General features: G+C 35.0%; 3 protein-coding genes across 7 annotated transcripts; all 3 read left to right on the top strand.

Annotated features, from left to right (window-relative positions):
* Positions 1-226: 226 nt before the first annotated feature.
* On the top strand, positions 227-15,845 carry LOC127069630 (serine protease filzig). 5 transcript variants are annotated; one of them, XM_051006828.1, is made up of 8 exons: positions 227-986; positions 6,807-6,894; positions 9,993-12,553; positions 13,066-13,534; positions 13,955-14,141; positions 14,217-14,482; positions 14,556-14,710; positions 14,990-15,845. In XM_051006828.1, the coding sequence occupies exons 2-8, from the start codon at positions 6,807-6,809 to the stop codon at positions 15,149-15,151; spliced, it is 3,888 nt and encodes a 1,295-aa protein (XP_050862785.1). In that variant the 5' UTR covers positions 227-986; the 3' UTR covers positions 15,152-15,845. The 5 variants fall into 5 exon arrangements, with proteins under 5 accessions (XP_050862785.1, XP_050862783.1, XP_050862784.1 ...); XM_051006826.1 differs by having other exon boundaries at positions 9,990-12,553; XM_051006827.1 differs by lacking the exon at positions 227-986 and adding an exon at positions 3,301-3,325 and having other exon boundaries at positions 9,990-12,553.
* A 1,741-nt stretch (positions 15,846-17,586) lies between these two features.
* LOC127069852 (prohormone-3) lies at positions 17,587-23,721 on the top strand. The gene is made up of 6 exons (XM_051007425.1): positions 17,587-17,767; positions 18,446-18,666; positions 19,792-19,927; positions 20,470-20,619; positions 20,699-20,787; positions 20,884-23,721. Exons 2-6 carry the CDS (start codon positions 18,499-18,501, stop codon positions 21,025-21,027), a joined length of 687 nt encoding a protein of 228 aa, XP_050863382.1. The 5' UTR covers positions 17,587-17,767; positions 18,446-18,498; the 3' UTR covers positions 21,028-23,721.
* A 531-nt stretch (positions 23,722-24,252) lies between these two features.
* Positions 24,253-27,536, top strand: LOC127069851 (T-complex protein 1 subunit epsilon). The gene is made up of 7 exons (XM_051007423.1): positions 24,253-24,481; positions 24,982-25,406; positions 25,496-25,688; positions 25,781-26,050; positions 26,375-26,560; positions 26,846-27,170; positions 27,249-27,536. Exons 1-7 carry the CDS (start codon positions 24,374-24,376, stop codon positions 27,380-27,382), a joined length of 1,641 nt encoding a protein of 546 aa, XP_050863380.1. The 5' UTR covers positions 24,253-24,373; the 3' UTR covers positions 27,383-27,536.
* Positions 27,537-27,829: the final 293 nt, after the last annotated feature.

Raw genomic sequence — 27,829 nt, 5'->3', positions numbered from 1 at the left:
TCTTCCCCACTCTTCTGATCGTCTTCTCCTTCCAGTTACCTGCTTTCTTTCTTCCTCTCCTTTTCCTACCTTTCTCCAAGAGCCATCGTCTTCTTCCTCATATATTTTCTTAACCCACCCTCCCTCCCCTACTTCTCAAAGTTTATCCCACCACTCTGGGCCTGTTACCACCACCATCACCATCACCATTCTCCTTGCGACGTCCACCACCAACCTCAGTCGCGTTTTCCAAGGCGCCGCTCGTGACATTGCCACGCGATTCCAGCACATGCCGTGGCACGGGGTACAACGGACAGGTACCATCCAGTTCACTGCCCGGATGGTCAATAGTGCGCGATAAGCTAATCGGTGCTCTTGTGGACGAACACCCAGGAACCGATTCAAAAGATTCTTTCGTTCTTTTATATATCTTTCTCTTTCTATCTCCTTTTCTCTCTCTTTCTCTCTCTCTCTCTTTCTCTTTCTGTTTCTCTCTCTCTCTCTCTCTCTTTCTCTCTTCCTCTCTTTCTCTCGCTCTTTATCCGTCGAACAGTGTCACGAGTTCATGGATTTTTCTTTTTGCTTCGTTTCTCTCTTTTATTTCGAAAGAATTTTCGTCGATGACAAGTCGAATTAATTCTCGTTTTTCGGATCGATGCTGGAATCTCGATCGTATTCATCCACGTTTCTATTCACGTGGACGCGGAACTAATGTAAACGTGACCCTTCTGCCAGCCAAGTCAAGGAAAAGAAGTTGAGGAGAGAAGCTACGGTAAAAATTGAGTGAAGAAGTGCCAAAGGTAACGGAAGAGGATAGAGTCCAAGAAGTGACCTTGACAACTCGGAAAGGAAAACGTCGAGAGAGCCGTCCGCGATCTCCGTCGAGAACTATTCACGGTTCCTTCTTCGAGGTGACGGCCACGACAGGATTTCTTTACGAGTGCCAAGAAAGAGTTATGAAACGTTCTTAAAAGGCAGACAGTTGCAAACGGTTATTGCACTGCACGGTGAGTGACATGACATTTTTTAGATACCTACCTTTGCTTTGTAAGAACTTATGTGGTCACAATGTGTATTCGATGTTGTCATTTGATAGCGCATTTGACAAATTCTTTAAATAATTATCCAAATAATTAATTCGATGTGATGTGATTATATATCCTTACGATATTCATCGACATCGATTGTATTATTTACTTCGTTTAATTCTCATTTAACGAGATTTAATCTTACGATTTAATCTTTGATCGAACGTGAACGTTAATCGTGACAAAAATATTCGTGCAATCGTCTGGAATCGATGTAATCGTATCCAAAGAACATCGATCGAACTATACACGGTACATCGATTTCCCGTGAAAGAGATTAATCTCGTTGCAAAATACGACGATGAACTTTCGGTCGCTATTAATAATGACGCGTGCCGGTCGTTATATCGAACGCGAGTCTGCGCCATGCTTTCGATGTTCTTTTTGGTTCGCGAGCACTGTAATTACAACGGAATGAACGTTCATTAATATATCTTTCCGCCATTATTTCAAATGATCATTCCTAACGTTCCTAAGACGTAATAATACGTTATGGCATTCCTCTCTCTAACGTAATTTCTTCTTCTAAAGATATAGCTCAGTTTTATTATTTTTTTCTATTTCACATTTTCTGTAAGTCTCTTCGCTGTTAATATTATCGACACTTGTATTACTTTATTCTCATTACTGAAATAATTTTGATCACGTCTTTGCGACCTTGGTCACTTCAAGGATCCTCGATTTATTTATTTTTTTTCGAGAACGAACGAACGAAGACGACGAGAAAAATTGCGGAAGAATCGTCTGGTAGTTTATCGAAACCAGGACGCAATCGGGAATCGATGCGATCGTTGGCAGGGGCCAGCCTGATCATGAAGCCAGGAGAAAGCTGCCTTTCCGACTTTGGCCCGTAGTAAAACGAGGTGTTCCGATATAGACATGGAGGAGATCATTCGGCATGCTTCATTGCTCCATCGTATCCTCTTTCTTTCTTTTTTTTTTACGCTAACTTTCTTTATAATCATCTATCTTTCCGAACAATTGATTTTTGAGAACTGTCTTGATGCTATTGAGGAAGAATTTCTAAGAGTTCGACCATAATTCATTCGTTTTTTCACATATTATCTAGCGGTATAGATCATTGATCATAGGTATGATTTTTCTTTTTAAGAAAAACGTTCTCACGTTCTCGACATTTTTCAGAGCACGGTATCGACGACTCGTTATAAAAAGAAGGAAAAAAGAACAAAACAAAAATTAACATGGTAGATCGAAATTTCTCACTTATTGCCTCGAGATGTAAACGCTTTCTTGAACTATGCTTTTTTGTTTGCATAACTTCACTTTAAACGGTAGTACTGCTACTTCGAGAATTTGACATTGTTTCGATTATTCGGTAAAAAATTGAAACGTCTTGAAAAGATGTACCCAGACTTCTGGGAAATGCGGGCCGTGGATTTTACATTCGGCTAAAGATAAATTGATTTTTCACATTGACCTCAGAGTAGCCAGTGGATCTACCGTAGACGCAAATGTAGACGGGTTCTCTGACGTTCTTCCAACTCAGGCTTGCCTCGATGGTGTCGAATGGTTAACGTGCTAACGGGTTATACCAACGTCACTTATTCCAATTTAGTATTTCAATGAATGTGGATCATCGTCCAGTCGACTTTGAATAAATTTATATACAATGCAAATGCAGTCACTTAAAAATTTCAATTGTTAATTTGAAATATAAATTGGATTTTCCAAGGTACAAAATAAATAATCGATAAATAATCAAATACGTGAGCAAGTTATATATAGGATATTTGAAGACATTACCTCAAATTTAAATTAGCAAAACCTCTGCATGTCCTGATCACCTATGACCTGAAATAAAGATAAACGCGTTGATTCTCTTCTTCTCTTTTCTCTTCGTCTTCGTCTTTCTCCTTTGGCCTCGATAAGAAGAGAAAAGTTTAGCCCGTATGATCGTCCACGTACTATCACTTTCATGACAAGAGAGAAGAAGAAGGAGGAATGCGATCCTCCTCGCTCGTGCACGTTTCGTTCGGTGCATTCAAGTCGAACTAACTTGCGCGAATGCCGATCGGTTTTGCACGAACGATCGAGCCCGTAATGTGTCGTTAAATCTCCGAGTGAAAGCAAAGGAAGAACAAAGTCCCTTTCATGAGAGTGCCGCCTCGATCTACGCATCCTTTTCTCATCGAATTTATTCCGTTATATCGTATCCTTCGTAACTTTTATCTACGTCAGAAAATGATACTTCGTTCATGACTATATAATTAAATTATTTCCCGAGCAGAACTTTGAACGTACGTATTTTTACAACTATATCGTACTAACTAATTAAATGAATGAAATCAATACCTTATATTATTTTGATATAAAAATTGATTGAGAAAACGAATTGATTCGATCGATTATTTTTTCTTTCTTTTTAATAATCAATGACCCGTGTATTCCACTATTCCAATTCTTATCAATATTTTTTTTTTTCGATAATTTCCGCCGATAGAATTTCTTGCGACGTTTCAACTAAAACAGAATTTGCAAATTGAACGGAAGAAGGATGATTGTGATTCCTTTACGAAGGAAACGAGGTCGACCGATGGTACCTACGAAGAACGCCGACTAATGGAACAGCGAGTTTCTCTATGGGCGATCATTTCTTAGCGAAAAGAAATAGAAAAAGGAGGGTACGACGTTTGAAAGAAACATTAACGACAAAAAGATCGTACTGGTGTACTCGTAGAATGACACACGCTTCTTATTTTTCTTCTATTCATCTCATTCTCTATTGTATATACTTTGGATCGTAAAAGGACGATAATCGTAATAGAGTTTCTCTCCTGTGTTTTCTCTTGTGTCTTCTTGATATTTTATTTTGTACTTTCACGATTCGTGAGATTTTTTTTTTTTTTTAAATGTCTCACAATCAATTCGATTTATTTTATTCGCTGATATTGTCTCTGATATTGATCTTGACGTTTTTAATAGTTTTTTACTTCGTTGATACGACTTCCGAGATCGACGTCCAGACTCGCGATGACTCGAAGAAGTCTCGAGGGTAAACTAATCGGGTCACCCAGATCCAACAATCGAGTGATGCCGCCGAACTAAGCTTTCTCCAAGTGTTGGTGACATGCTCGAGTGCTCGAGAGATGCGCTCGTAGATTGTCAAGAGAAGAAGAAAGAGAAAAAGAAATAGAAAAAGAAAGAGAAAAAGACGAACCTGCGTATAGCTTGCGTGAACATGTACGCACCTGTGCACGCTCTCCTCTTACGTTGTTCCTATTGATGAACGGCCAATGAACGCGGAAGAATTTTCGAATCACCGACAGTGTCCCTACTCGACTCTTTCGATTCCTTTTCTTGAATATCCTGAAAGTTCTGACAGGGTGAACAAGATGCGACACGATAGGTACATACATCGTACGATCTTCCTCTTCCTCTCTCTCTCTCTCTCTTTCTGTCTGTCTCTCTTTTTCTTTTTTTCTTTCTCTCTTTTTATTTTTATCATTGTCATTATTATTATTAAATGACAAATGTTCTCGAAATTCGCTTGATAAATTTAAGTTTTCTACGAATAATTGTGAAGAAACGTCATTTTTTCCAAGCGATTACTATAGTCGAATGATTTAATTAAATTAACAATCAACAATTTGTTTTGGATCGTCTTTTAATACGGCTTGGTTTGTCGCAATCGATACTACTTGCAACGTGAAACGGGAGAATGTTGAGTGAAACGAAACACTTTGAAGGAAAGTGACTTCCGTGTACTCACGCGTGAACATTTACGTGCGTTGGTACACGCTTATAAAAGAGAGAACGAAAGGAAACGAATGTTAAAGCGTCTAAGAATCTTCTAATTCGATTTAGATATTTGTTATGTATGTACTACATCTTGTGTCTTCGAATAACAGATTAAATTTGTTTAATGTCTTATCTTTAATTTTTATAACGAGTCACAGAAATATTGATCTTTTAATTAACAAATGTATCTATTAAAACTCCATTCATTATGATTCATCTTCCCTATACTTGTGAAATACTTAAATATTTTAATTTTGGATTAACTAAGTGCAAAAGAGAGTTAATGACGGGGGGATTCACACGCGCGTAAACGAATCGGCTTAACGGTTTACGTGAAAAATCAGAGCGGCACGTAGGGTATAATTAAATTTTTAAAAAATTAATTTTTTCATTAAGGTGAGATGGTCACCCAGAAAAGAAATAACGCGTGCTACATGAGACCCATTCCTATATGATTGACGTTTTATATTTCATAACGATAAGTCCAATAATTATGCTAGTTTGTGTTCTCGAAATAATACGTACAAAGTTAAACAAAAATTCAATATTCATGAAATTAATTCGAATTGATTATTTGTAAAAAAAAAAATAGAATAAAGTTGATTTTTCAAAAGATGCGAAATAAAAGATAGAATAAAGATGAAAAAGAAATAGAAAGAACACAGAGAGAGATGGGAATTAGGTTACTGGTGTAGAGTCAGATGATCAATTAGCATGCCAGTCTTTTTAAGAACTCATCGAATTATTCTTACGACTACTAAAATTCAATCTTCCCATATATTTTCTTTGCTTCTCTTTCAGTCATTCTCATCTTCGACCGTGTTTACCTATGTATGTGGATATCGTAAACGTACGACGACTGTAATGAACCACTCTGCCCGTCCGATGAATATAACGGGATTTTGTACGCGTAGAAAGACTCATTTGTCTGTGTGCGTGTACGAACAAGTCGATACTTTTCGAGAAGAGGTTCGAGAGAAAGAGAGACGATGAAATGTGGTCCAGGCCTCTCAAAAGATTTTCGTGGACCTTGGCCAAGTTTCATGAACTAGGTTTTATCGACGATCGATGATCAAACTCCAGAGGTCTTCTAATTTATGATTTTGTTTTTGGCATTTAATATACAATACGCTATTAAAAAGAGTTTTATTAAAGAAGATACTTAATTTTTAAAAATTGTTTTCTAATACCAACTTATGCACGTATTTCAAATAAAAATTATATTTTTTAATACTTGAAGAATAAAAAATGAATCAATTGTATTAGTAACGTATGATACATAGATGATAAATATATATATATATAGAAAGAGAGAGAGAGAGAGAGTAATTTATTCATCACGCTATTTATCTACACAGTCTTTAGTAAAAATGTAAAAACGAATAAAGCGTAGAATAAATTACAATAAATATATTTAACAATGTCATTTTTGAATATATTAAACATTATAATTTGGAATGATTGACATTAAGATATTTGCAAACTAATGATTTTAAATGATTAATTTTTTAGATAATTTTGTTATCGAAAAGAGATAGGAATTTTTGATACTCAGTGAGTACGTCAGGTTGTCACCTTCCGATTTCCAGTTTCCGCGTCGCATACTGGAGTCGATATTCTTGTACCGTTATTACGGACGGACGAGCACGTCGATCTCCGCTAAGCGAAGCCGAGAATTAGATCGACGTAGCGGCTATTTCTCATTGCGTACCGATACACTTGTTGTTTAAACTACAATAAAAAAGAAAAGAGTATGAAAAAAAATTTGTTACATAAGACGGATCACTTTCATAGGGTCGTAATAATCTCAATCGAGAAAACATAAACCAATCGTGAAATTTCTCGCGAGATAGTTCGAGAATCTAGATTCTCTTGGCCTCTTTCATACGCTCTAACGTTCATTTAAATTAACAACAATTAACATGATCTCTTTTTTTTTTGTCAATTTATAAAATCCATGCCGACTCTTTGTGTTCACAGATGGCTACTGGAACTAATTTTTGTCTATTTCTCGCCTTCCTGGTTTCGACGTCTGCCTTGTCGGTTTCCAATGCACCTCAAAACAAAGGTAATAGTCATCTCGTACATAACTGTGTAACTCTATAGTCGGATAACTATATTTTGTAAGAAAATGATTTCTTCCTAAGGACTGAGTCTATTTAGTCAACTCCGTTTGGTATCTCGAGTAACGATAAAGAAAATATTTACAAGTGAATATTTTAATATTAATACTGTCAAAACGTTAAAAATTATGACAACATTCTCATTGTTGTTTGCCGAATAATTTATACTCGAGAGTTTTAAAGCGACTCTCTATCTCTCTCTGTAGGATAACACACCGAAATAACTTGTGAAATTAAATGCATACTCGTTTGGTATCATTTTAAATACATACTTTCTGTGGTTTAAAAGGAAACTATTAGAAAAGAAGAAATATTACGACTTTGCAGAAGATATGCAAATTTCTCGTGGTTTATCCGTGAAGGTGTGTATTAAACAGTCAATAATGACACCAATTTCTACTTACTCTTTTTTTTATTTATTCATTTTTTTCCACCTTTAAATATCTACTCTCTCAACTTCGTTGTACTTTGAATTACGAAAATATCTTCTCTTGCCTCTCTATTCATCGTTGTTGTCGTCGTCGACACGTGACACCAAATTCTACTTCCCGTCTCTTATTCTCCTTCGAAAGTCGAGTATACCTACGCTTCTTTGCAAGTATTCGCATATACCTATTCCATTTCGAGAAGCTACTTATGCATGCTGGAGGTATAGCAACCGTTTAAGATCTCATTTTAAAGTGGCACGATCTTTTGCCGAGAGAAGTTTTAAAAGTCTGTATAAGGAGAATTTAATGTTCCGCATGTGTGCGACTTGCACGGATATTTTAGAAAATTGTCCAAAATTTATAATTCCTTTTAACAGAGATAAAAAAATATATATATACATACATATATTTATTCCTGCGTTAAAACATTACGGAGTTTAAAATACTCACGAATAAGTATATGCTATATGTGATATCTGCTATTAACTGTCGGACTGTTCGTTCCTTTATCGAAAATTTCACCTTTCTCCACTTTCACGCGTTGATCCGTGTCATGCGAAACAACGGTATTTGATGATGGTACTTTGAATGTAACGTACATATGTCGAGAATTTGGATAATTTTATATAATTTGTAGCAGACATATTTAAATAAGAAATTAAATATCGATTTAATACTAACTCTAGATCGCTTTCTTTTGTAGAAATACGAACTCTTAAAGATTTTCTCAAAGATCTCTACGATCATCTTAGTACCATTAACTATCATAATTTATCAATTTACAAAGCATCTTGATTTACGATCAATCAATTTCAAAGATGAATTTATTTCTTCGAGACACACAAAGCAATATGAGGAAATAACTAATAAACTACGAGTAAATAAGTCTTTCTCTCTATCCCCGACCGATTTCGAACGTGAACGAAGCCTGAAATTAATAGTAATGAATTTAATACCAGCCGATTTGGTTTTTATGCGGTCAAGTGAAACTCGAAACAGGATCTCTCATCATCGATCGTGCGAAGCGAAAAGAATCAACGATCTCCTCGTTATCTTTCTTTTTCCTCCTTCACACGGATACCTTGTTCGCATCCAGCAATTAACAATAATTGCATGTCCAAGAGCCTGAGTCTAACACATTGGTCAGTTACTAAATGAGTTGAGAATTCGCATTTTTCATAGGTTCCATTTGTTCTAAATGACGATAACGAGATAATAGGAATAACAGAGAGAAAGAGAGAGAGAGATAGATACAAGAGCAACAATTTTCTGGATTTCTTTCGCGTGAAACGATCAGGGAGTACATTTTTATTGGGTTCTTATTAACCGGCAGCAATTTCTTTGATGTAAGCAAACCCGATCCCACACGTTCGAGTAGACTGACTTTTCTATCCTCTCTGTTGCTGCATTACTAGTGACACGGTTCTACGTCCCTACGTAAGAGCGCACAAGCGCGAAATACAAAAAAATCTGGAACGGTGCAAGGATCCGGACGAGCAATACGGACGATTCGCGGAGTAGGTCATCATATCGGTAGTATGTAGACGTATGAGGCACGTGCGAAGCCTACATGCTTGCTCGTCTATGCCCCTTAGTCATCTGAGCATAACCATCATGGCCAGTTATATAGATACAAAGTATACCACATATGTTAGATTTGCCAGCCATGAACGATCTCTTTTCAACACCTTTTTGACACACGTAGATAAGTAATAAAGTAGATAAGTAATCGTTTTATTAGTCTGTCGTAGACCGATTCACGCGAACACTGAATGAAACGACGGGAGCGTATCGTGTTGGGCAAGTTCGCGTTCCGTATAAAGTCATCATATAGGTGTAGAGAAGCAAAAAGTATGTATTTAATGGATGAACGATTTTGGATCATTCCGTATAATTCCTACGTACCTTGTATGTAGAATGTTGACGTGGTAATTATTTAAGCATTATCAACGATGGTTGCTTTCCATCGAAGAATCTGATCCATTGACTCTCTTATTGCGTAAAGAAGCGATTATATCGGTCAATACGTCTTTCAAGCGTGAAACGACCTGGAATTCATTTTCAATTGCGACCTGATTCTCCGGTGTACGTAGGGTTTCTATCATAAACGATTATCTTTCGACCGATTGATATACGAGTAGTGATGAAATTGTTGGATAGAAACTTAAGGTTTTAGTAATTAGAAGACGATGAGAGAACCGCTATTTACCCGTTATGATGTGCAAGGACAATGGAAGAACGGTTAATTCGTTGCAACACGCATCGAATTCGTTAAAATCTCGGGAATCGAATAGTATTAGATTCCTGCTAAATCTAGTCTGTCTAGGATTCGTATCGTAATTTGCATTGACGTATGAAGTACGAATGCCAAGTATCCATGCTTGAAACTTATTTTGTGTGCGATGCACATTTTCGTTCAGGACTCCAACTAATTTTCTGATTAGATGTAAATGATCGGAGACCTTTAACTAGCGGCAACTTGCTTTGTTTCGAAACGATCACGAGCCAAAAATAAGTTTGACACGTTTAAAATGGAAATAGAAAAATACTGCTGATCATTTCCATAATAGAATGACTTAGGTGTTAAAACTTTAAGATAAAAATCGTGTTAGCAGGTCGAAGACTGTTCGGGGGTTACAGAATAGTGCCGAAGGTGTGCCAGCCAACGATTCCCTCACGAACGAAATCGGAGGACCCAGCGATTTGCATGTTTAATTACGAATGCACGCGCCGGAACGGCCAAGTAGTCGGCGCCTGTATGGACGGTTTCCTCTTTGGCGCGTGTTGTCAATTACCATCGAAAAATATACTCGATGAACCTTTGGAGAAAATACCCATTATCCAGAATTTCGAAGAGATCGATCACGTACCGGATATTCCGATTCTTTTAAATCCGGATGGTACGCCAATCGGTATGTCGATCCCGCAACAGATCAGTAACACCGTAAAAACCGATTCTTCTGGAGTTTCGAATCATCTCGGTGAGGAAGAGACTTCCTACACGAGGATAACGACATTCGACTCTAATCCGACGACTTCCGAACCACATAGTAAAGATGAATTGGAAAACGCCGAGAGGCCTCAGGTACCTCCGTTACAACCGGGTATAAGTCAGCTGGAAGATGATTTTCCTGCGCTTCTCGGTCAACAAACTATCCTGGATAGCTTACAACTTCCAGGATTGCTCGCTTATACCGACAAAAACAACAATGCTCAGACTCATAATAATCCCATTGGCGAGAATCCACTTGCAACATTATTGAGTCCTGATCAAGTACTTCAAATCGCTGATCCGGTCGATCAGCTACCAGCTTTGTTCTCTCAGGGATTGAGTTATAACAATCACAGTTATGCCGAGACGATATTGCTCAATGAGAATGGTACCATGTTAAATGAGACGCATAATCCGGATGAATTGTTTAAGCCTACCACGGATTCCTCGATCAATCGTTTTACGGATAGTAAAATTGTGACTTCCAGTTGGAATGTCGAGGAAAGAACAAAGGTAACAACTGCGGTGCAAAGTACGCAGTCATTGACCGAACGAACGAGAGTTCACGAAGGTAGCACGAAGTCGACGCAATGGGTGAAATTCCCTGATCAATTTACTTCCACGACAACCGAGATGCCAATCACGTTCACTGATTTTAAATCCTCTAATTCGAACATGGAATCAACTGTTGCAACCCAGACGTACACGAACACGCAAAAGGTCTTGAACGTGACACCTACCTCGGGATTGAGTTCGAGCGATACTTTTGACAAGACAAGCACGACAGAAGAGAAAGTAACGAAAGAGGAAGAAACGGAAGCTGACGGCACTGTTAAACGCGTAGCCACCACTCCGATGACCGCGACAAATGGCGACAAAGACATGGTGAGAGTACCGACGATTACTTACGAGGTTCAGTCGGGCAACAAGAAGAACGATGTACTTGACAAAGAAGAAATAGCGATCAATCATATCATTTCTATTTTGAACGACACTACACCAGGAGTAGAGACGACAGTCGCCATGCAAAGGCCTATATCCATCGCTCACAATTGGGTGAACATAGACGATACTTCGAAACCTTCATTGATCAAGATTTCCTCTTTGAAACCTTTCAGCGCGAAACCATCGACGTTCAGACCTTCCATACACGCTTCTACTTTAAAGATCTCCACGTTAAAGCCTACAGTCGCTACATTGTCTACAGCAGCTCCTACCTTCTATAAACCGATACAACCATCTACGTATTACAATTACGAAACCATTCCTACCGAGACCAATTATCCTACCTACTCTACGTCCAATTCGTATTCCTCGAGACCTCCGTCAACGCCGTTAACTTATGGATCATCCAGCAGTTTTGCATACTCTTCGAGACCAACCACAAATCCTCCGGCACCAACAGTGATAGTTTTGGGTCCACTCGGCACGGAATACACTACTCAAACTACACAAAAATCTGTGATAACTAAAAAACCGTTCAGTGGATCAAGCAAGCCGATCTTTGCTTCGACCAGGTCTACTACTTCAACGATCAGACCTACTATCGCCAGCACGAAAAAACCGAATGTCTCTACTATGATCACCCACAACATCAGCACTTTCATTTCTAACGTCGATACCAACAGCAATCACGTAGTTTCTACTAGTTATATCACAGTTAATCTCAAAGATACCACGAGCACGAAATCACCTGATAATATCGACACCACGACCGAAGCTTTTGTTCCTGAAACGAGTTTGGAAGAAAGAATGACCACAAGGAAACCTACGACTTGGACCACTACACTGTCTTGGTCCAAAAAACCGAGCTTCCATTTGAAACCTTCGACCTTTAACGTTGTTTCCTCAGAAAATACTCCACCTATTACCATCGTTTTAAAATCTACAACTCCGTCACCAATTGCAGCACCCATTGTCCATTGTGACGACGAAACACCGGCACCCGACGATCTCGTCAACTTTCCACCTGTTAGAAATCCTAATTTAAACATTTCAACGCCATTGTCCCAACAAGAAAAGCCAACGATCGTCGAGACTTTTAATCATACAGGCTATCCAAACATCGACATCATCAGTGAGAATGATATTCCAACTCCAACGTTCGTCGAGGATGCTCTACTCACAAACAAAGTCGATAGCTTCGTAAACAAGATCGTCGAGTCTCTACAGAGTAACTTTCAGGTAATTCTAATAGTTTTGTGTTAGCTTTCAACTAAACTCATTTCTACTTCCCACGTATATCAACGAATAGTAATCTTTAGTCATGTTATCCTGAAGTATCGATCTAGAATTAAAAGAAAAATCTCAATCAAAAGAAACACATGATTCTTGTTGACTAATCTATTATCGCGTATCGCGAATATAGACGTAATTGAAACGAAATATTTATTCAGCTTTGAGAATTGTAACTTGAGAAAGATACTATCTGATTTCTATAGAGTAAGAAGAAAAGGATAATATAAAACATGTAGGAGGTACGTAGCTCGGCACAAATTGGAATAGGTAGGTCTATCAAGAGCAATTGTTACTTTTCACTTTACCGTACCGTTGAGAATTGGAATAGATTTCTTGCTCGGTCGGAACTAATGTAACTTCTAACAAACCCACGCGCGTATTTCAATTAAACTTTAATCTACACTCCGCACAAAATCCGAAAGAGAGAAGTAACTGAATTGTTCCTGTGAATATTTAAGGATCTCAAAGACATCGTCTACAATCGTGCGAACGGAACGACGACGTCAACGACGACTACAACGTCGGTAACGAAGAGGCCGGTCACCACAGTTGCTGGTAATACGACGAAAAAACCTACTAGAAGACCGTCAACGACTACCAAACCGTCGCAGGCTACGACTAAAAGACCTGTTACTACCAAAAGACCTAATGTACGACCAAGCACGTCGAAACCATCTTCCGGTGAGAAACCTCGTCCGCCCAAACCCACGACCTTGAAACCAAAACCTTCTGCGACAACGCCTGCGACTACTACGAAGAGACCCCAGGTCACTACGAAACGAACGAAACCAAATAGGAAACCAACCACTGTACCTACAACTACGGCCGAGCCGATTCTCCAAGAGGAGGTAGGAGAGGCTTCGATCGATACAACGCAAAGCAGCGCCTTGAATGTCGCGACCACCCTAGCATCGGATTTTCGTACACGTAAGACACATTATTGCCATATATTTTCTCTTATTTCTTGATATTCCCCACCAATGGACGTGAAAAGTTAGCTAAACATTATTTGGCCGAATAATAAATTTGCAAGTTCATGCTAATTCGTGTAAAACTTCCATTAATCCATATCGTTTTTATCGCAACCAATTTATTTTTACTACCATTTTCTTTATCGGATTTAGGAAATTATTATATTGCCGACAGGGATAAGAAATGTAGAATTATTAAGTTCGTATTGAGTTTCATCTTGAGATTGAAGATCGATTGACCAAATTGACCTTCGGTTTTTTTGATTATCCAAAGATCGTGTTTACGAGTTCTTTCGAATGACTGAAGTTTCATTGTAATTGACAACGGAGGTGAACTCGTGTCGATAATTAATATGTAGCCATCTTTCATCGACAGAATGCGGGGTAAAACCTTTAATCAAGACTGGTAGAATTGTTGGTGGGAAGGGTGCACGGTTTGGAGAATGGCCATGGCAGGTATTGGTTCGGGAAGCCACGTGGCTAGGACTTTTTACAAAAAATAAATGCGGTGGTGTTCTTATTACGGACAAATACGTCATCACTGCGGCACATTGTCAGCCAGGGTAATTAAAAACAATATCCAGATTTAAAACGAAAATTTGTATTTTTTTCATCGAGGTTGCTTTTTTTTTACATAGATTTTTAGCTTCCCTCGTGGCAGTTTTCGGTGAATTTGATATATCGGGAGAGTTGGAATCGAAACGAAGCATTACGAAGAACGTTCGTCGAGTTATCGTTAATAGAGGATACGATCCAGCGACCTTCGAAAATGATTTGGCCCTTCTCGAATTGGAATCACCGGTGCAATTCGACTCTCACATCGTACCAATTTGCATGCCTGACGATAACGTCGATTTTACAGGCAGAATGGCCACGGTCACTGGTTGGGGTAGATTAAAGTACAGTAAGTATCCGTCGTTAGTTTTCTTACGTATTAGAAAATAAAATTATTTTCTTTAAAAAAAAATCTCGTACAGACGGTGGTGTACCATCGGTATTGCAAGAGGTCCAAGTGCCGATCATGGAAAATTCCGTTTGTCAAGAAATGTTCCAAACGGCTGGACATTCAAAATTAATTTTAGAGAGTTTCTTGTGCGCTGGATATGCCAATGGTCAAAAGGATTCTTGCGAGGTACGCTAAGTAATCTTCAATATTTTATTTTATCATATCCTTGATGTGTCTGCTTGTATATTAATATCCATAAGTAATTGGATATGTCGGTGTATTTATTGTTAGTACGAAGTATAGATTAATGAACTAGCAAATGTCAGGTGGCGGTAGTTATGAGATTGCAATTTACGAGAACGCGTACGATACAAGGACGATGACTAGCGTATTCCAAGTAGATGTAGTAATGAACATAAGCGTAATCAAGTGATGGATTTTATACGATCGATCGATCATTTGCAGGGTGACAGCGGTGGTCCACTGGTAATGGAACGGCCCGATGGTAGATGGATGTTAGTTGGCACGGTATCTCATGGAATTAAATGTGCCGCACCGTATTTGCCTGGTGTTTACATGAGGACCACTTATTTCAAGCCATGGTTGCATAGTATCACTGGAGTTTGAGATCGAGAATGTTTCGTTCTTCTCAAGGACACTGATTTACCCGTGCCACCTGTATAAATGTACAAAGGAAGTCTAATTTATTTCCCACCCGGCATAGAACGATCGATATCGAATAAGGAAAAGACCCTTTCCTTCCCCGAACTACCCCTTTGCAACTAGTGTGATACGAGAAATCACAAAAGAACGAGAGATTATTTCGTTGTGTTTTTTCCTTTTTTTTATTTTTTATCTCACAACGAGCGAGATTTTACAAATTTTGTTATCAAACGAAATGCTATCTGATGTAATTTCTTCTATCGGATTACCGAAAGAATCCAACTCACTATCAATGTCATTTAGTTTGCGAAATTTTTTTTCGTTCTTCCTTCACGTATCGTACACTTTAAGATATTTTTACCGGGACACGGCACTTGGTTCTTGTGTTCCATGTACATATACGTGTATCTGTCCTTATACGTATACACATACATATATATACATATATATATATGTATGTATATATATATATATATACATATTATATAGATATTATATGAAAATTAATGCGACGCGAATATTATTTATTTCATTGTTAGCTGTTATTTATTAAACGCATTTTTATACGAGAATGACTCATTTATTCATCCATCTTATGCAATGTTTAATTCTTATGCATTGTAATTGCAAAAATAAAAAGAAAAGTAATAAAAATTAATTCCTTTGATTGTTCATTTCTAACGCCAAATAATCGAGTTTAAATAAATCGAGAATGCATGTGTTACGAGCATAATAATTTCATCAATTGCAAAGGTGAGTTTATCGATAACATCGTTTAATTATCAACAATGATTTCAACTTTTAAAGATGACGATTACGACGGTGAAAATAAGGGTAGCCCGTGGTAATTAAATTCGAGTCGTTATCTCGAGGCAGGGGGCAAAAAAGAAAATGAAGAGAAAAAAATATCGCTCGATAGAACATTATGCAACTTATCAGAGGGCAGACTAAGGAACGCATTGCGTGACTAAACGCAGATAAAATCTTTGGTCGGGAGTTCTTGTAAATCAACGAGACGTGTTTTCGGCTTTTAATTTTGCAAAGTGTATACCATTTTAAGTCGAGTTTATTAAAGGAAAATAAGATTAAATTGTTCGAATTTTATTGTTCTTTAATATTTTTTATAAAAATAAATGCAACTGTAATTTTCAATTAAAACATATATATATATATATTTCTAAAAGCAACGAAGAAAATATAAACGGAACGTAAATTGTCGTTTTAAGTAAAATAAATAAGTTAAAAATATATTTCTTTGTTCGCAATTCGTTCTGTTCTTGATCGTAGTTGAAAGAAACAAAGGAGAAAAGCTGAATAGAAAATGAAGATAAATAAAGATGGACATCGAACATTGTTACGTTTCTATTGTAGCTCTCATAAAATAATATCTTTCCTTTTCACCTCTGCCATACAAGTACATAAATTGTTAGTGTTGCTCGAACACGTAATGCAAGGGACCTGTAATACAGGGCGGAACCAGCGTGTACGTGAAACCAGGAGCTACCTACCACCCGGCTGGGTACATCAGGACACTTTGGATCAATACGACCAAGAGAGAAGGAGACGATGATAGTACGTGAAAGCTAAAGAAAGATGGAGTAAGAGAGATAAATAGAGGTAGAGATAAAGGTAGAGGTAGAAAGGGTAAAAGAGAGAGAGAGGGAGAGAGAGAAGTGGGGTGGACTAGCTTAACACCTACACGCTAAACTAACCCGCTGGATGAATTTGATCTGGGCCAAACAAGGAACGCAGATCTCTTTGTTGAAGGAACAATTCAAGTTTTACTTATGCCAACAGCTATACGTCAAAGTTTTACACCCACGTTCCTTCTACAGGATTTTCCTCAATATTTCATAGTATAAATGATGCCCAAATGTTATCTAAAAAAAAGCTTTCAAGCATGATTATAGAAAGAAAAGTTATAAGACGCTTTAGAATTTTTATCTAAAAGTTAACTGGTTGATTAATCTTCCTCAAGTTTATTTGAAAATTTCGGTAGGATTATTTAAAATATCCTTCGTTGCAGAAATTGTTATTTTAATAATAAAAATTGTTAGAATGACGATTTAAGACTCTATGAGTTTATCTCGATAATAATTAGCATTATAATAAAAAGACTAGAGATATAACGAAATGGAAATTGCTATAATCGCGTTAATTATGAATTTAGAGTAAGAAAGTTTTTTAGTTAAGCCCTTCGTATAGCGGCTTATCATTTAACAAACAGTGCAACCTCCGATAGGAATTAGAAAATGCGAATAGATGAAATGTCACGTAGATGGGTGGGAGAGAAAGGAAGACGAAGAAGGAAAACAATAGAAGGGGAAGGTGGTGAACGCATGCGCAATATTATATATATAGGGTGCGCCTGTATGACGGTCACGGGAAGGCGAATAGGTAGAAGTATAGATTACCTAAGGTTGCGAGGATTCAGCTCAGTCCTCCAACAAACATCAAAGAGGACTTGTTGATCTCCCCGAGCTGATAAAAAAGTGACTGATCTCGCCACAATTCACACACCAACTCGACTAATCGTCAGTCGTACGAGTTAGGAGCTTGGTCCTGGCGCAGGTGAATAATGTGAGTCATTTTTTTATTTTTCAATCAAATCTCATTCTCTTTTCAAAAAGAGATCTTATGGGCCTAACATTAGCATATTCATTATTATTTCAATCATTATTAATATAGCGTGTGAAGTATAGTATTATCAATTTGAAATTGCTTTTTTGAAGAATTTGTTTATAAATTGTGACAATTTATAATTCATTATTTTTCTTCATTTGAAAATAATTAAATATTTTGAAATTAATAAAAATAGTCATATTATATAATTCTGATTTGTAGTGTTCTGTAAAATTTTATATTTATATTAAAAGCATCTTGATATTTTTCACAAATAAAAAATTTATTAAAGAGATTCGTGAATACTATATTTTATCAAGTTGATTACTTTATCACCTTGCACATAAAATCCTCGTAGTCACGCAAATGTAATGTTAATATGTACGAAGAAATCACTATGTTAAAACTATATAGTTACTTTAAACGTGTGCAATCATAAAAATATGAAATGAGATCATTTTTTCAAAGAATTAAAATCGATTCAACTTAAAGACCCTTGAATCTTTTTGTCTTCATTCAATTCGATTAGCGAAATTTAAAGAAATAAAATGAACTCTCAAATCGCAATTGCTTCGTTTTGATATCCTTTTAATTTTCAAGATAAATATCTATTTCGATCAAATGCTTTATTTATAGAGCGCTGAGCAGAAATACTCCTACGTTATAAAAAAAAAAGAGGAAACAGAACAATGAAGATGCAAGCGAGTATTACAGTGGCTCTGATAGTTTTCATGAGCACGATGCACTTTGGCGTAGATGCATGGGGTGGACTTTTTAATCGTTTCAGTCCCGAGATGTTATCCAATCTCGGTTATGGTAGCCATGGTGGTTACTTGAGCAGATCGAGACTGTTACAGGTATGTAGATCATCAAACTATTTTCATTTTCTCGTCTATTTTTTTTCTTTTATAATAAAAATTCATTGAAGTTACTTAAATCTTGACACAAATTAGACATATTATGTTTTTTGTCGCACTACGCAAAATACCTTCGATCGATAATCACCCTTTCCCCCCTCCCTTTCTCTCTCTTACTCTTTCTCTTGTTACTGCATACAGTGGTCTGGCGTTGCTACGTTCGAATTACGTCACTGGTATTCACGATAGGCAATCAGTGGTTAAGTTTAATCATTGATAATTCTATATAGTTTGATTCTACGTCAAATTTAATTACCTTAAGTTTTTTTTTTTTTTTTGAATAATTATGATTTCTTTTACTTTACTTCTTTTTTTTTTTTTTGACGGACGATTTACATGATCGAATTAAATATCGAATAAGTTTTATGCAGATGAATTCACAATTTTACATGAGAATTGACTACTTGTTGTTGCTTTTAACTACTTGGAACTTAAGATTGCAATGAATTAATATCACTTAGCTTGTGTTATCTCGTAAATAAGAAACTCAATAAAGTCGAGAAAGTGCTAAAAATATTGAGAGACAAGGTAACTCGAAAGTTCAAGCTGTGTCACCGTCACTAACGGTTTGAACTTCCTCGCAGCATCGATCGCAACAATGTAACAGATTTAACCTTTGATCTTCTCTCTCTTTATCAGAAAAAAAAGAGAAAAAGAGAGATAGAGAGAGAAGAAAAAAATTCTTGTTGCGACCAGATCGAATAAAAATTATTAAACTAACTATTCAACGATATGAAAAAGTTTCTGCATATTTTACAGCTATGTAAATATCATTTCATTATAATTTCAATTAAATAATATTGACTTACCCAATTGAGAAATTAAAATTACAAATTTAAAATTATACAAATGCTTAACTTTTATTAAAATTTTCTTTGCAATTTTAATATCTTGAAATAAAGAATATAAGTATTATAATTAAAGAATAAGAATCTCGTACGAAAGAAATAATCATTTTGAATTAAATATTTAAATAATTTTAATCGTCCCATTTCTCAGAGTAAATTTTCTCTCTGGTAATACAAACTCTCTTTAACTCGAAATATTCTTTTTCCTTAATTAAAGGGACCACTTGCGGGAAGTTACGGAAATTCTTATGGGGATTCGCTGGAAGAAGAATCGGACGATCCGTGCTACGAGAAGAAATGTACAGCCAATGAACATTGTTGTCCTGGTTCGGTTTGCGTCAACGTTGATGGAGGTAAATTTCTATCAATGTTGTTTTTGTCGTTTCATCAATATGTCTATATAGGTTATTAAAAAAAAAAAAAATATTCAGCGAGAGGCATCTAATCGATAAATAATGTCTAATTAATATATATGCTAAAAGCAATCCCTCCAATTAGTACTTCTAACTTTTATCATTTACGAACATTCGTTAAAGAATCCTTAAAAAGTTTCGGATCCTTTTTTTTAACACCTTGTATTTATACAAAAGTACTTTTATTAAACTTTTATCGCGATGAAAAAGAAATCGATTTAATTTACGTTTGCATATAAAATGTATGAAAACAACGGGGATAAATTGCTAAATGCTATAAAAGGGAATAAATGTTATCGGAGAACTGTCAAGTAGAAAAATTATAGTTCTATATAATTCTACGTAATGGTATTACTTCTAATATATTTAATATACATATTTAGAATATTTATGCACTATGTATAAAATAAGTATAAAAATTGTTTCGTAAATTGTTTAAATCGATCACTGCTAAATTAAATTTCGTAACTGATAAATTGCAGTGGTTGGAACTTGCCTATTCGCTTACGGACTAAAACAGGGTGAACTTTGCAGAAGAGATAACGATTGCGAAACAGGTTTGATGTGTGCCGATATAGCAGGAGGTGAAACTCGATCCTGTCAACCACCGGTTACTTCAAACAAACAATACAGTAAGGATATCTTTCGTCGTAAAATCTTACGAATTTTATCAATAAAAATTTTTTTCTAAGAAAATGTTGCATTTTTTAGACGAGGAATGCAACATGTCTGGTGAATGTGATATTGGTCGTGGCTTGTGTTGTCAATTGCAGAGGCGACATCGACAAACGCCTAGAAAGGTTACTAAATTAATTATCGTTTACTCGTACTGCAAAGTACGAATTTTACTAAAATACATATTTTAAAATATAAATATATCGTATTCCTGTTCTTAGGTTTGCTCTTACTTCAAAGATCCTCTGGTATGCATTGGCCCTGTTGCTACGGACCAAATAAAATCTATCATACAATATACTTCCGGTGAAAAACGGATCACTGGACAAGGGAATCGTCTTTTTAAACGAGTACCCTTCGCCTAAATTATCTCTTCCCTTTCTTTGGCTGTCGAGGAGGAGAGGTAAGAAGTAGAAGATAAAAAGAGGAGATGATGGGAAGAATTTGAAACGTCAAAAATGTCTCCTCCACCAAAGCACGTAGATTTTAAGCGATGTCGATTTAACGCAATTACGACGATCCCGTTCGTATTCCATGAACTCCACTTCGAATTGATAAGTATATCTCAACGGTATAACTCGCGGAATAGTAATGAAAGACAAAAAGAAAAGAAAAAAAAAGAAAAAAGAAGAAACGTAAAAAAGATGAAAGGAAAGAAAGTTTCGAGATCGTCGAGATATATTTAAGTCACTTTGAAAATTCTGGGTGACGATACGAGACGCCTTTCTGTGTTTTCTCCTAATCTTATGACTGATAATATATACATATCACACTGGACCGACATCTTATATCGTTAAAGATGAAGCAAGTACGATGATCTTTTTCGCTAAGAGAAAGAAACGAAAAAAAAAAAAAAGAAAGAAAATCGTTCCTTCGTTCTGCTTGTCGAACGGATGCTTGCAGAATGTTTTTACCGAGAACACGAGACGCTTCTAAATCTTTCTTTTCGATCTTTCCTTCCAATTTCTTTCATCTTCTCGATCGTTGAAACAAACGCCATGAACAGAAAAATTCCGAGTCATTCTGCAGGCAATAAACCGTCTCGTAGATTCTCCTTTGCTCTTTGTAAATGTGTAAAAGAATTCTAAGTTCGATCGCTATAGATCGATTAATAATATTCGCCTTTTCAATCATATCGATTGAATTCGTCTATAATAATATACGCGAAAGGGGAGACTATTAACACTGATCGATAGATAGAAAGTCTTACAGTAAACGTACAGACTACAGATTATCGTCATTTTCTTTCTTCTCGTTCTGTATCAAATGGAAAGGTATAATCGAACGTTCTTCGTATCAGTGGTGAAGGAACTAAACTAAAAATTTCAAAATGGAAAGTAAACGTGACAAAGACGCGAATTAGTATGTAGCGTAATTGATGTTTGATGAATTTATCGTAACGTGTTGTTATATAGACGTCTTTTCTGAATTATCACTTAATCGTTCTGAATATCGTTAATCGGTGTAATACACGGCATAACTATATATATATCTATGTTATATATAAAAAAAATACATACATACTTATATATATATATGTGAAAATGATATCGTACGAGCTATACCAAAATATACGTATCGAAGAAAGTCTTGTTGCTTTAGATTTCTCGTTCAGAGAGCTATCGTTTTTGTCTATATTGCGAATTAAAGTCAAAATATAAAATCAGCACTGACGGAACAGGGGTAAGAAAATTGATAAAATCGTAATATCGATTGTGAAGTTATTATTCTATGACATATCACGTGTTAAATGGGAAAAATCGCGTTGTTAATTAAAATAATATATAAATATGTATGTGACACGTCGGAGAATCGTGTAGACGTACACGTGAACATGATTCTGAGAGGCGAAAAAGAACGCGTTTGCGACGCGTTAAAACGAAGAGAAAAGAAAAATGAAAATGAAAACAAAAAAAAAACAAAAAAAAATAAAAAAAGAAATAAATAAAAATAAAAATAAGAAGAGGAAAAGAACTCAACAAATGATGAAAGATCATAAACGCGCGCTCGCGAAAACCTTTCTGAAATGCTTAGAGTACCTGTCGCCTTGTCGTACGTCTTTCCAAATAATGATTCCTCGTTTCTACGCTACTGATGAGAGTCGTCGAGAGTCCGAATACATATCTATAATTTTCAATGACACGTACACACATACATATACATATATTATATACACATATATACTTATAAACTAAATGAAATATACTCAAAAGTGTTAACGTTATTACATAAGGAAAAGTCAAACATATCAATCGAATGCCTAAAAGCATTAAAAATGTTTTAAATATGAATGTTATATCGAAATTATATTTTTATCTTTGATCCGTATGTATAATTAAGCTATACATATATATATATATACATATATACATATATATATTTGCATAGTATTCATATATTTTCTCGAGGCATATATATATAAATATATATATATATATATATATATATATATATATATATATATATATTATATAATATATACACATATAGTCTATACACGTTTTTTTTTATGTCATACGTATGCAATACTCGATCCGCAATCCCCTACAGAAAAATCCTCTTTTCGATAATTATATCTGTCTGATTAAGAAGCCTAAACAATTTACTCTTCCTTCTTATTAGTTTGCAACGATAGTATGTTCTTGTTAGTCTATAACGATATTATTTATTATTGTCCTTATCCTTTATCTTCTTGCTTTCCGATGTAAGAAAGCGATAATGAAAAAATGCTGCATAAAAATACATATCATAGATGTAAGTTCCTTGATTTTATGAGGAAAGATTTGAAATATATTTAGAACAACTCTATAAGCGAAAAATTATAAAAAAGTCGAGTGTTCATATGTATGATGTATCATAGAATTTAAGGAATTTGGCCATGTCTGGCTCCGAGTCAAAAGTACCTCTATTGAATGAATTAATTCCAAAGTAATTATATGTGTGTGACTATCTAATACACAAATAAATGTATCGTTCGAACAATACAACATTAAAAAGCTCTAATAGTTGAATGTGAAGTAACGATGAATAGTAAATAAATTTCAAAACTCCTATCAGCATTCCGATCATATTTTTTTTCCTTGGATTTTTAAAATAAATTTCAAACAATTCGATCAATGATCGATTGTTCATTTAAGCAAGAGTTTTAAGAATGAATTATATTTCCTAAGATCAAAGAAATAAAATATCTAAATAGAAAAATATTACAAATCAAATGAAACATACTGCAATATAGATATTTTTGTAAAATACATGATTTCTTTAAATTTATCAATTCTCTTTGAAAATTAAAAAATTACTCGATTTTATAATTTGATCAAGTATTGTCATTAGCTCTTGCGTTGATTAAAATTATAATAATAAATATATAGCAAATAATATCGATTGACCACGTGGAACTTACTACTTTATTATCAATTTTTAATAAAATTGACAAGATTTCTACAAAATTTTTTTGCAATTTTTAAATATAATTCACTTGTAAAATCGGACATTGAATAATTTAAATTTACCGCTTTTTTCTTGAACATTCCAGAAAAGATGGCAGCACAGTTCACAGTAGTGACGTACTTCCTTCTTTCCTGTTCTATTCTTGTCGGGTCAGAAACAAAATGGTTGCCTAGAAGCGTGTACTGTTAGAATCACAACGTTTAAGTGAATGTTTTAATTCGATAATCTTCGAGAAGTAACTGTTTTGAAAATTAAAACAAAATGACTGCTATTCCGGGAACTGTGGCATTTGATGAATATGGTCGTCCATTTATCATTTTAAGAGACCAAGAAAAACAAAAACGATTAACCGGTATCGATGCTATTAAGGTATAAATTCAGTTATTAAAAGAATATATCTTTTATAATATTTACAATATATATATTTAAATCATGTATTGTTGTAATTTTGTTGTTTTATTATTATAAACTTAAATAAATCTCTTTATTTTGATATTTACTCAAATTTATAATCAACCACGTGAAGGATGTAATGGCGACATTCTGGGCTCGACATTATTTCAACAATTTTATTTTTATTATTTATTTAAGATACGAAAGATTTTATCCTACTTTTAAACAAATTTATTTGAATGAAATGAAATGCTTATGCATTTTTCAATTAATTCTTTAGTAATGTCCATTTATGTACATTCATGTATGAAACAATGAGATCATTTTCTGCCCATATAAGGAAATCTGTTTGGTATTCGTAACACTCTTACTTATTTCGATAATAAAATAACTTTTTAATTGTTAAAAATAACTTTTTACAATAATGAATGTAAAATTAAATATAAATAATAATTTTAAGTAATTTTTATTTTCAGTCGCATATATTAGCAGCTCGTAATGTGGCTAATACTCTTAGAACCTCTTTGGGACCAAAAGGTTTGGATAAGTTGATGGTAAGTTCGGATGGAGATGTTACTGTTACCAACGATGGAGCTACAATTTTGAAGAATATGGACGTAGACCATGAAGTTGCAAAATTGATGGTTCAATTATCTCAATCTCAAGATGATGAGATTGGAGATGGTACTACTGGAGTAGTTGTACTAGCTGGTGCTTTGTTAGAACAAGCTGAGCAATTATTAGATAAAGGAATACATCCGATAAGAATAGCGGATGGATTTGAAATGGCTGCTAAATGTGCAACGGATCATCTTAAAACAATTACCCACAAGTTTCCAGAAAGCGTGGAAAATTTAGAACCTTATATCAAGATTGCTATGACATCACTTGGCTCTAAAATGTAATTATTCATTTTGTAACAATTTTTACCTTTAAAAATTTTAATATTTAGATAATCATGATTTAAATAAAATATGTCTTTATTTCTAGTATCAATAAATGCCATAGACAAATGGCAGAAATTGCAGTGAATGCTGTATTAGCGGTTTATGATCATGTTACATGGGACGTTAATTTTGAATTAATCAAAATAGAAGGAAAAGTTGGTGGTAGATTAGAAGATACTGTATTAGTTCGTGGTGTAGTTATTGACAAAGATTTCAGTCATCCTCAGATGCCAAAGGTAATATTTATATGATCTGTGAAATACATATAATCTGTTTACAGCTTATTAAGTTAACATTTAATTATTTCAATATTAATAATTTTTTTCAGAGGTTAGAAAATGTCAAACTTGCAATCTTAACTTGTCCCTTTGAACCACCAAAACCCAAGACAAAACATAAGCTCGATGTCACTTCGGTAGAAGACTATAGAGCATTGCGTGAATACGAAAGAGAGAAATTTACAGAAATGGTAAAATTAGTCAAGGATGCTGGAACAACTCTTGCCATTTGCCAGTGGGGATTTGATGATGAAGCAAATCATCTTCTTTTGCAAAACGATTTACCAGCAGTTAGATGGGTCGGTGGTCCAGAAATAGAAGTAAGTTTTCACAAAAGTAGTAATATCGTTTTTCTGTATGTGTCTTATTTGCCCAATGATGACAAAACGCACTGGAGGAGGTGTAAAAGTTTGGAAAATTGGTCTGTTCTAATTCGTACGATCTTTGCATTGTTTTACCATTTAATATCATGTTAATTGGTATTAAAATAAAAGGATCCTTTCTGAATTATCTTTCCAAGGCTCCTGCTTTTGCGGTGTCTCTAATGACTATAAGATTATGAGATCTGAGGGCTTTAACCAGTATTCATATATATTGGCATAATGTTGTTAATACGGTTTATACAAAGATATAATATTTTTTAGTTAATTGCTATTGCAACGGGTGGTCGTATCGTACCAAGATTCGAAGAATTAACACCAGAGAAACTTGGTTACGCAGGTGTTGTCAGGGAATTATCTTTCGGTACTACCAAAGATAAAATGCTTGTTATAGAGGAATGTAAGAATTCTCGAGCAGTAACTATCTTCATACGTGGAGGCAATAAAATGGTAAGAAATTTTGATAAAACTTTTTTATTATACTCGCGATATAATTGATGCAAGGAGAATTTCAGTCATGTCTTTTATGCATTTTACTGACCAGACACCTTGCAAAATTAATGCATAATATAATTCTGATGACGTTCAATGTATCTTTACTTCGTTGATCAAATGCGTCTTTATGCTACAATTTAGTGTTTAAAATTATACAAAAGAAGATTTTAGTGATTTATATAGGGTAATTAAGTGAAAGCTTTTTATCATCTTTCTTTTTTTCTTTTTTCTTTAATCTAGATCATCGAAGAAGCTAAACGTGCTATCCACGATGCATTGTGCACAGTACGTAATGTACTAAATACAAAGGATAAGAAGATTTTGTATGGTGGCGGTGCAGCAGAAATTTCGTGTGCATTGGCATGTGCAGCACAAGCCGATAAGATAAGTACTTTAGAGCAATACGCATTCCGGGCGTTTGCCGAGGCTTTGGAAGCTGTTCCAATGGCATTAGCAGAAAATTCAGGCCTTTCTCCGGTAGATGCTCTTGCGGAGATAAAGGCACGACAATTAACAGAAGATAATCCTTCTTTGGGAATCGATTGCTTAAATCGTGGTACCGCAGGTAATTATTCGATTTTACATCGAATAATTTCTAAAAATCTACAATTTGTCAATAAAATTAAACATTAATATATTACAGATATGAAAGTGCAGAATGTTATTGAAACATTAGCAAGCAAGACTCAACAAATTTGTCTGGCAACTCAATTAGTAAAAATGATATTGAAAATCGACGACGTACGTTCACCAAACGATGCCGGTGATGCAGCCTAAATTAATATTTTTTATTTTTCGAATATATTAATACTGTTCTGTGCTAACAATTGCTTCATTCACTTGTATATTGCGTATTCGTATTTCATATTTCTTCCGCAATCACGACATAATAAAATGTTAATTTATATGATAATAAAAAATTGCGATACTATCTTTTTTTTCTAAAATTATTTCATTTATATAATGTCTGCCTTTAATATTTCACATTTTTTATGTACACAGATTTATACTTTACGTATGCATAATATAATATCATCTAAGAGGAAACATATTATGATCAACGATTTCATTTATTTTCATCGTAGGAACAAATAAATTTTTCACATCGAGTAAGTTGTATAATCACGTAAATAGATTCATTTACCGCTTAATAACGCTTTGGAAAAGCGTTTGCTTTTCCAATTAGTTGATTCTATGGAATGTATTCGTTTTACGATGCAAAAT

This window comes from Vespula vulgaris, chromosome 16 (assembly GCF_905475345.1).
Source record: "Vespula vulgaris chromosome 16, iyVesVulg1.1, whole genome shotgun sequence".
Classification (NCBI taxonomy): Eukaryota; Metazoa; Arthropoda; class Insecta; order Hymenoptera; family Vespidae; genus Vespula; species Vespula vulgaris.
Note: the sequence above shows the minus strand (reverse complement) of the source record. Positions and strands in the feature narration are given on the sequence as shown.

Coding starts and splice junctions, on each gene's coding strand:
- LOC127069630 (XM_051006824.1), top strand. CDS start 3,668: ATGGGCGATCATTTCTTAGCGAAAAGAAATAGAAAAAGGAGG. Junction 6,895..9,989: donor CAATGCACCTCAAAACAAAG/GTAATAGTCATC, acceptor AAATCGTGTTAG/CAGGTCGAAGACTGTTCGGG. Junction 12,554..13,065: donor CTCTACAGAGTAACTTTCAG/GTAATTCTAATA, acceptor TGAATATTTAAG/GATCTCAAAGACATCGTCTA.
- LOC127069852 (XM_051007425.1), top strand. CDS start 18,499: ATGAAGATGCAAGCGAGTATTACAGTGGCTCTGATAGTTTTCATGAGC. Junction 20,620..20,698: donor TACTTCAAACAAACAATACA/GTAAGGATATCT, acceptor TGCATTTTTTAG/ACGAGGAATGCAACATGTCT. Junction 20,788..20,883: donor ATCGACAAACGCCTAGAAAG/GTTACTAAATTA, acceptor TCCTGTTCTTAG/GTTTGCTCTTACTTCAAAGA.
- LOC127069851 (XM_051007423.1), top strand. CDS start 24,374: ATGACTGCTATTCCGGGAACTGTGGCATTTGATGAATATGGTCGTCCA. Junction 25,689..25,780: donor GTCATCCTCAGATGCCAAAG/GTAATATTTATA, acceptor AATTTTTTTCAG/AGGTTAGAAAATGTCAAACT. Junction 26,051..26,374: donor TCGGTGGTCCAGAAATAGAA/GTAAGTTTTCAC, acceptor AATATTTTTTAG/TTAATTGCTATTGCAACGGG.